Source organism: Colobus angolensis, unplaced genomic scaffold (genome assembly GCF_000951035.1).
Source record: "Colobus angolensis palliatus isolate OR3802 unplaced genomic scaffold, Cang.pa_1.0 Scaffold65, whole genome shotgun sequence".
NCBI classification, from domain to species: Eukaryota; Metazoa; Chordata; class Mammalia; order Primates; family Cercopithecidae; genus Colobus; species Colobus angolensis.
The window spans coordinates 2,311,782-2,320,902 of record NW_012120154.1 but is presented as its reverse complement, the minus strand read 5'-3'; the positions used below and the strand labels follow the sequence as shown (position 1 = coordinate 2,320,902).

Here is a 9,121-nt window from a genome sequence, read left to right as displayed (position 1 = left end):
AAATCAGGAGCCTGTAGCAGAAAGTGAAACTGTCGTGCACCAGACAAAGATCATAGTCAGGACTAGCCGGCAAAGGACGAATCCTCAAATCAGGTACTGCTGCCCGCTCTACCCGCTGGGCCCCTCTGCTGCCCCTTCCTCCCTGGTGGCCCTGCTGGGTGTTGGAACCCCCAAAAGAGTCCCGCTCTGGGCAGGGGTCGCCGCGAGGGACCACTCGACACCGAAATCACAGCAGAGAGACACTTTTATTTCTAGCGCGCTAGGGTCCCCCGTGCACAAAGATGGCCAAGGGAACCCCGAGTGTTGGTGACAAGCTGCTTATAAAGGCAAAACACCACAAATTCAAACAAGGCGGGAAATTCAAACAAAGCTTTAGGGCGCGAGATGATTGGGGCTTGTACACATGGGGGGTTTTCCTGGAATTGTTTTTCTGTTTGAATTCCGGGAACATTGGGTGTTTTTCTCAATTACCCATGGCCACCTATCACCCATGGCCACCTATCACCCATGGCCACCTGGTGTTGGGTGTTTTCCTCAATCATCCATAGCCACCTGGTGTTGTTTTTCTTATTCCATGGCCTATTTCACTGGGCATCAGCCCTGGCCTCCCCCTGCCCCAGCCCAAGCCCTGGGCTCCCTCCCCTCTGGTTCCCCTCTAACCCTCACTCCCAGACAGGCTCCTTGCCCTGCTGTGTGGTCACCCCACTGCTGCTTCTGAATGGGCCGCCTCCTCCACCTGCCCCAGTCCAGGTCCCCTGCTGAGACTCTCCCGTGAAAGTCATGGCTGAGGTGGTGCTCCCTGCCCTGGGAGGGTGCTCCCTCTGTGTGCTTCCTGCCATTCCTGAACTCTGGAACTGGGAAAATTGAACCAAATTATGATTGGAGGAATGTGGAATTTTGTTCACAGAGCTTCGATGGATTTTCTGCAAGATTTACTTTGCTTAAATACCAAGTATTAGGAGAGGGTGTGGGGAGGGAATGGTCTCTGAAGCATAAGATAAATCATGTCTTCCAAAGATGTCTCCACTGTGGGCAGAGGAGGATGCAGATGACCCCAAACACACACTCTTCCTCTACGATCAGCATTCACCATTTATAATGACACCAGTAACATGGATTATAGTGACCGGGCACGGTGGCTCAAGCCTGTCATCACAGCACTTTGGGAAGCCGAGTCAGGCGGATCGCCTGAGGTCGGGAGTTTGAGACCAGCCTGACAAACATGGATAAATCCTGTCTCTACTAGAAATACATAATTAGCCAGGTGCGGTGGTGGGCGCCTGTAATCCCAGCTACTTGGGTGGCTGAGACAGGAGAATCGCTGGAACCCAGGAGGTGGAGGTTGTGGTGAGCCAAGATGGCCCCATTGCACTCCAGCCTGTAGAGGACTATCTGCTTTTACAACTGAGCAGGCCATTCCCCCATTAACATTATAGTCCCACTCTTGCAAACGAAGCTGGGCATTCCTCCTCTGCAAACAGGGAGGACAAAGGAGCCTACAAGACTGGCCTCAGGTGCAAATAGCAGACCCTGGGGGCTTGTTTATATGTAAACATCTTGGAAATTCAGAAAGTCAGGGAAAGATCAAAGAAACAACAATGTGTCTGGCAACTTGCTAACATTCCACAAACGACGGTATAAAATAAAGCAGAGTGTGTCGTTCGCGGCGGCCGCCATGTTTGTCTTGTGTTGTCTTGTGTGTTCATTCCTTTGTTCAGGAAACACGCAGACCCCAACACCAGCCTGGGCAACAAGAGCAAAACCTCATCTCAAAAGAAAAACGAAAACAAAAACATGAAATACATGACAAAAATCTCAATGATCCGGGGAAATGCTTTTATTTTAAAATTTAATAAGAAGAGAGCCCGGTCCCCAATGGCTCCCTTCTGCAGGGCTGGTAATACACAGAGTGGACAGGGCTGGCCTAGAAAGGGGCCCCCACTCCATTTGTCCCCAACTCTGTGGCCTGGGCAGGTTACCCCGCCTCTCTGCACCTCTGGCCCCTCCTCTATAAGATGGGAATGGCCCCTGCAGCCCTAGGGCAGCCTCACATGAGTTCACACCCACGCAGCACTTAGAAGAGTGGCTTGGGCCTCAGAATTCAGTTCTACTGTGATTTAACAATAGTAATACACAGAAGTGAAATGGCAGGAAGGAACTGAGTTAAAAGGTTAAAAGCTATTATTTTGGGGTGAAAAGTTTTATTCTCTGTCTCTCTCTTTTTCTATTTTTTTTTTTTTTTTGAGACGGAGTTTCGCTCTTGTCGCCCAGGTTGGAGTGCAGTGGCGCGATCTCAGCTTACTACAATCTCTGCTGAAATTCTCAGGGCTGTGGAGGGATAGGGGAGGCCTAGAGCCATCCAGGGGGCTGTGTTTACTAGCCCAGAGCATACCCAGGAGTGCTCTCTGCATTGGCTGGTTTCTCTCTTATGTCTTCAGAAACATGGTGGAGGTAATGCTTCCAAAGAGATTCGGATACTTCTTCAATAACAAACCCATCCTTTCTCATCGGAATACCGTCTGGCTGTGCTACGAAGTGAAAACAAAGGACCCTTCAGGGCCCCCTTTGGACGCAAACATCTTTCAAGGCCAGGTACCACCCGCACTCCAATCACTTTGCAGGCAGGAGCTAAGCCAGCTGGGAAAGCAAACCACGCACTGATGAGTGAAATGCCCGGCGGCGGGCTGTCCAGGGTGCCCTTCTCTCCCACACTTTCCAAGTCCGTGGCCTTGACCTTCCTGCTGGACCATCCTGGGATCTGATGGTGGAGGGGGGTTGCCTCTGCACAAAAGGCCTTGTTTTTAATTTCTTTTCTTTTCTGTTCTTTTTTTTTTTTTTTTTTTTTTGAGACGAAGGTTTGTTCTTGTTACTCAGGCTGGAGTGCAATGGCGTGATCTCGGCTCACTGCAACCTCTGCCTCCTGGGTTCAAGCGATTCTGTCGCCTGAGACTCCCAAGTAGCTGGGATTACAGGCGCCCACCACCATGCCCAGGTAATTTTTTCATATTTTTAGTAGAGATGGGGTTTCACCATATTGACCAGGCTGGTCTCGAACTCCTGACCTCAGGTGATCCACCTGACTCGGCCTCCCAACGTGTTGGGATTACAGGTGTGAGCAACCATACTCCGCCTAATTTTAATATTTTATTTAATCCAGTGTAGCTAACATATTACTTCAACATTAATTAACATAAAATTCTTGACAAGATAATGAAGTTTCTTTTTCTTGTCACACTGAGTCTTTGAAATGAGCTGTGTGGGTCACGTACGGTGGATGGCTAGCACCTGTAATCCCAGCACTTTGGGAGGCCAAGGCGGGTGGATCACCTGAGGTTAGATATTTGAAACTGGCCTGGGCAACATGGTGAAATCTCGTCTCTACTAAAATACAAAAAAATTAGCTAGGCGTGGTGGCAGTCGCCTGTATTCCCAGCTACTCGGGAGGCTGAGGCAGGAGAATCGCTTGATCCCATGAGGCAGAGGTTGTAGTGAGCCGAGATTGCATCGTTTTACTCCAGCCTGGGCAACAAGAGTGAAACTCCATCTCAAAAAAAAAAAAAAAGAGAAATGAGCGGTGTATTTTTCAGGTGCTCAGGTCTCTAATCAGAGCCCCATTTCAAGTGCTCAGTAGCCCCCTTGGCCAGTGCCCGACCCCCCCGAAATGGACAGTGAAGGTCCAGTGGCCTCCCCAGCTGACCGCAGACAGGGAATAAGGCAGACCCCAGAGGGCCAGGCCACAGCAGGGCCTGAGGATGTCTGGTGAATGGATGCCTGGGAGAATGGATGCCAGAATTCACGCACGAGCCGTGAACAGGGCTGGGAAAACTCCCAAACGAAGGGAAGCACGTGTCTTGGTGCACTTTGTGTTGCTTCAACAGCAGGACCGAGACGGGGACATTTACAATGAATAGAAATGTGCTGGCTTGAGTTCTGGATGCTGGGAAGTCCACTGTCAAGGCACCAGCGACTTTCCAGGGCCTGTGAGCTGCACAGTCACGTGGGGGTGAAGGTTGCTGCCAGAAGCTCAGGGGATGCTCCAGACAGAGTGGCCTGGGATGTCGGGTCACAGCTGCTCCATGACACCGGGACAAGAGGAAGCAGGAGTTTAGTCTTACACACTGCCCCTCCAGCTAGAGGGCAAGAGACAGAAAGTGAGGCTGAAGTCGCCCTTGAATAACCACAGTAGTGGTACTCACAAAGGTGCAGTCCTGACAGCCTCATAGCCGCTTGTAGGTGCCACCTCTTAAGGCCATTACCATAGCAATTAATATTAGCTTTGGAGCAGACAATCACTCAAACTAAGCAGGGGGGATGGAGGAAAGGAGCTTCAGTGGCAAGCTCCCCTGGGCTCCTGCCCTGGCCCCTCCTCCGCCTGCATCACCCCTGCTCTCCTCCTGCTCCCCCTCTCAGAGCTTCCCCTGCCCCCTGCTCCTCTCCCAGGTGTCCTTCAAGGATAAGTCCTGTAAGGACCACCCAGAGATGAGATTCCTCCACTGGTTCCGCAAGTGGAGGCAGCTGCATTGTGACCAGGAGTACGAGGTCACCTGGTACGTATCCTGGAGCCCCTGTGCAAGGTGTGCAAACAGTGTGGCCACGTTCCTGGCCGAGGACCCAAAGGTTACCCTGACCATCTTTGTTGCCCGCCTCTACTTCTTCTGGAAACCAGATTACCAGGAGGCGCTTCGCAACCTATGTCAGAAAAGAGGCGGTGCGCATGCCACCATGAAGATCATGAATTATGACGGTGAGAAGTGGGAGGCTCAGAGGTGTGGGAGAGACTGAGTGAGGCTCTGTGATGGGTCCTTCCCACACATACCTGTGGATCTGCTGTGATGCCTGCAAAGGCCACGTGTCCCAGGGAAGCCTGTGGGGTTGGGTCTGGCACTGACTGTAACTAGTATCCAGAGTCTGTGTGGGAGAGGAGGGCCCCAAGGTCACAGAAGAGAGGCCAGGTGGGCCTGACTGCGTCCTCTCTTCTTTTTCTCAGAATTTCAACACTGTTGGAACAAGTTCGTGTACCGCCCAGAAAAGCCATTTAAGCCTTGGAAGAATCTGCCTAAACATTATACATTACTGCACAACATACTGGGGGAGCTTCTCAGGTGAGGGTCTCCCTCCAGGCGCATCGCCTCTCTCCTCTCACCTCCTGCTTATCCTCTTGAGGCCCCCCCTCTGTCCCAGACCAGGTCCTCCCCTGGGCAGGCCCTCCTGCCCTCCCTCCTGCCCCCCTGCCTGCCCTCATGGTCACACCACCTCGCCCCAACTCCTCATGCTCCCTCCACCTCCCTGCCTTCCGCCCTCCTTTCCTGGGCCCCTCCTATGAGTGAGAGGCCCCTTCTGCCTCCAGAGCAACCTCCATCCATCCCCGAGGCCGCCCTCCCCACAGCCTGGGATCCCCAGCCTGGCTCCTTCCATCTCCCTGGCATAACCATATTTGTCATAAAACTGGATGTAGTAAGTGGGTATGAATATTCACAAGCCCGACAGTTAGAAGCTTTGAGTAACATCCTTCAAGGCTGACCTGAGCCCCTGAGAAGGAGCTGCCTCCGTGGAAACAGAGCTTCAGGCTTCCACTGCCGTAGAAGATGGCCCAGGCCGGGTGCCTACAGGGCAGGCATTTATTTTCTCACAGATCTGGAGGCTGCAAGTCCAGGGTGGAGGGGTGGGCGGGGCTGTGTCCTCTGCGGCCGCTCCTCCTGGCTGGCAGGGGGTCCCTTCCGGCCCTGTGCTCTCTGGCCTTTCCTCTGTGCACTTGGACTCCCGGGGTCTCTCTGCCTCTAAATGTCCTCCTCATTTATGGACCCCAGCCAGGTGAATTTGGGCCCGCACTGAAGGCCTCATTTAAATTAATCATCTGATGAAAGGATCTGTCTCCAGGCCAGGTGCAGAGGCTCACGCCTGTAATCCCAGCACTTTGGGAGGCTGAGGCGGGTGGATCACCTAAGGTCAGGAGTTCGACACCAGCCTGGCCAATGTGGCAAAACCCCATCTCCATCAAAAATACAAAAATTAGCCGGGAGTGGTGTTGGCCTATAATCCCAGCTACTCGGGAGGCTGAAGCAGGAGAATCGCTTGAACCCGGGAGGTGGAGGTTACGGGGAGCCCAGACTATGCCACTGCCCTCCAACCCGGGCAAAAGAGCAAAACAACTTCTCAAACAACCAAACAAGAAAGAAAGGACCTGTTTCCAAATACAGCCACCCTTTGAGGGAGTGGGGGTTAGGGCTTCAATACATTGATTTTGGGGAGAAACAATGAAGTCCACAGCAACAAGCTGCAGTCATTGTGGGCAGGCCTCGGTGGGGGATGCAGGGGTTCCTGTCCTGTGTGTCTGTCTCCCAGGGGAGTCCCTGACCTGACTCTCACGGCCCCTCCACCCAGACCTTGCTGCGTGCTTCACCCACCCCATTCCTCCTGCACCCAACTCTCCTGTGTCCGTCCTTAGCCACCCGACAGGCTCCCCTGCCCCACCACTCCCGGGCTGCTCCTCTTCTCAGCCTCTCTCTGGGCCTCTTTGGGGTCCCAACATGACCCCTCAGCTGATGCCCGTGGCTTCCCCAGCCAAACCCTTCCCAGTTCCAGGCTGCGCTCTGCAGAGTCCTATCAAAGGTCACATCCTCCCCTCTCTCCAGCCCGGGGTGAAGACCTGGTGTTTCTGGTTTGGAAATGCCTCTGCACTGTGTGCTAATAATTCACTTTTACCTTTATAATTTGTGGTTTTGTAAGGACAGGTATTATTTTTGGCAGCAGAAGCAAATCCTGTGATTTAAAAAAAAAAAAAAGTCCCTGGCAGGCTCTTCTCCCCGCTGGTCCCGCTCAGGAGCGTCTCTGCCCTGATGCTAGGTGTGGCAAGAGTTAACCTTGTAGGCAGGAGGGAAGCCCCGGTGGGTTCACCTCCAGCAGGGACTGACAGCGAGCAGAGCCAGGACTGGGGTGTACTGTGAGGCCAGGGAAGAAGACCCAGCTGTACCCCAGGGAGAGGGCCTGAGCACACTGAGCTGAACCTGAGGAGGCCCTGACAAGGCCTAGACAGGCCCCAGGGCTGCAGCGATCTCCTAGTGAGCCCCAGAAGGAGTCAGAGGGGGAGGTGTGGAGGCTCCAGCAAGTGAGCGGGAGCCCCTTCTGACAGGTGCTAAGGGATGTGGGGAGCAAGGGGAAGGAGAGTGGGGTGAAAGGGAGGACGCATGGAGAGGGACGGGGAGGCAGGGCAGACCAGGAGGGTTCTTACTCCTCTGGGCTTTTCCCCCCGCTGTCCACAGACATTTGATGGATCCAGGCACGTTCACTCTCAACTTTAACAATGAACCTTGGGTCAGTGGACAGCATGAGACTTACCTGTGTTACAAGGTGGAGCGCCTGGACAACGGCACCTGGGTCCCGATGGACGAGCACAGGGGCTTTCTATGCAACCAGGTGACCAACCCAGCCACCCGCATCCAGGCGGGGCTCTCCCAATCCAGGGACACGCATGGGCAGAAGGTTCTGGGTGGTACCTGTGGTGTCCCGCAGAGTGTCTGTCACCTGTGCGTCCTGCAGCTGCTGCTGCTTGGCCCTGGGGTTGGGGCAGACTTTGGCTTCAGTGACTCTCCAGGATTGGCGGCTTCCAGCCCCACATGCCTAACCAGCCACATGTCTCAGGGGCTGACACCACTAGTCCAGAGTCACCCCCAGACCCAGGGCTCAGCCATCCCCACTCCTGCTGTGCTCTGAGAGGGTCGGGGCAGAGGAAAAGGGTCTGCACCAGGGCCAAGTGGGGTCAAAGGCAAAGTGCTTTCTGAGGACCCTCCCAGGATCCCCTCACAGACACAGCTCTCACCAGGAACGATTCGGAACTGTGGGATTTGAGGATCGGGGGCTACCCGACCTCACAAGGCCAAGATTCCCCAGTGCCTGCTCCTGGGCTTCATCCTGTGGGAAGAGAGACTGAGGCAGGAGAGGCCCACCAGGGATTCTGTCCTGACCAGGATGGAGCCCACAGCAACGCTAGAACAGGCCCCAAGTCAGGATGCAGGGATGGTCAGCATTTGAAGAGGAGCTGGGCCAGGCCAGGCTGAGGGGCCCTGAATCCGTGGGACGTTCTTCCCTGGCCTTTGTTCAGCACAGCCCCTGGCTGGAGAGATCGAATTCTGCTTGGCTCTGGTGCTGGAAACGGGGTTCCTCTGGGCTCTATGAGCTCAATGTGGGCCCTGCTGGGCCCACGCCCACTGCTTGGAAGCCACTTTCAAAGGCGCCGGTTCCCATCACTGCCTAACCAGTGGGACGGGACTCCCCCAGGAATGACCCACAGCCCCTTCTCAGCACATTTGGTGTCATCCATTCTACTCCGAGTCCTCTCTGCACTGGACTCCTTGGCTTGACTAGTTCCTAGTTGAAATTTGACAAAACACCATCATTCCTTGGGTTCAACAAGGACAATCACCCTATGACTGGGGCCCTTCCCCGTGTGGGGTTAGTCCTGCTGGGGGCCCCTCATCCCCACTTCTCCCTGCAAAGGGAGTCCTCTGGCCTCAGTCTGTCACTCTTGGGCTTAATACAGGCTAAAGCACAATGCGGAAGCTTCTAGAATTATGGGCCACAGAAGGGGTGGGGCGAGGGGGAATTGATGGATAGAGAGGTCAGTCTCCCCATGAAGGAAGCACACACAGCTCAGTGGTATCTGTCTTGCCTCCCCCAGCTCTATAGCCCCTCTCTGCAGGCCTGGGGCGGAGTGAGGGTCCTGAAGGCACTGATCTCAGGTGCAAAATGAGAGGATGTTCCAAATACTCAGTATCAGAGAAATCTCATCGTAATGGAAAATTACATTATTTAACGGATTATCGTTAAAAAATCAGGTCAGGTGTGGTGGCTCACGCTTGTAATCCCAGCACTTTGGGAGGCTGAGGTGGGCAGATCACTTGAGGTCAGGAATTCGAGACGAGTCTGGCCAACATGGTGAAACCTCGTCTCTACTAAAAATACAAAAATTAGCCAGGCGTGGTGGCACATGCCTGTAGTCCCAGCTACTGAGGAAGCTGAGGCACGAGAATCGCTTGAACCTGGGAGGTGGAGGTTGCGGTGAGCCAAGATTCTGCCACTGTACTCCAGCCTGAGTGACAAAACCAGACTCTGTCGGAAAGGAAAG

At 54.0% G+C, this 9,121-nt stretch overlaps 1 protein-coding gene across 1 annotated transcript; it reads left to right on the top strand.

The window, feature by feature from the left end:
• The first annotated feature begins 2,442 nt into the window (after positions 1-2,442).
• Positions 2,443-7,710, top strand: LOC105527837 (DNA dC->dU-editing enzyme APOBEC-3G-like). The gene is made up of 4 exons (XM_011964326.1): positions 2,443-2,592; positions 4,441-4,744; positions 4,988-5,102; positions 7,260-7,710. Exons 1-4 carry the CDS (start codon positions 2,443-2,445, stop codon positions 7,708-7,710), a joined length of 1,020 nt encoding a protein of 339 aa, XP_011819716.1.
• Positions 7,711-9,121: the final 1,411 nt, after the last annotated feature.

What these genes read in the sequence shown, in the direction of transcription:
- LOC105527837 (XM_011964326.1), top strand. Translation starts at nt 2,443, where the DNA reads ATGGTGGAGGTAATGCTTCCAAAGAGATTCGGATACTTCTTCAATAAC. An exon ending in GAAGATCATGAATTATGACG is followed by an intron (nt 4,745 to 4,987) that starts GTGAGAAGTGGG and finishes TCTTTTTCTCAG; the next exon opens with AATTTCAACACTGTTGGAAC. An exon ending in ATACTGGGGGAGCTTCTCAG is followed by an intron (nt 5,103 to 7,259) that starts GTGAGGGTCTCC and finishes CGCTGTCCACAG; the next exon opens with ACATTTGATGGATCCAGGCA.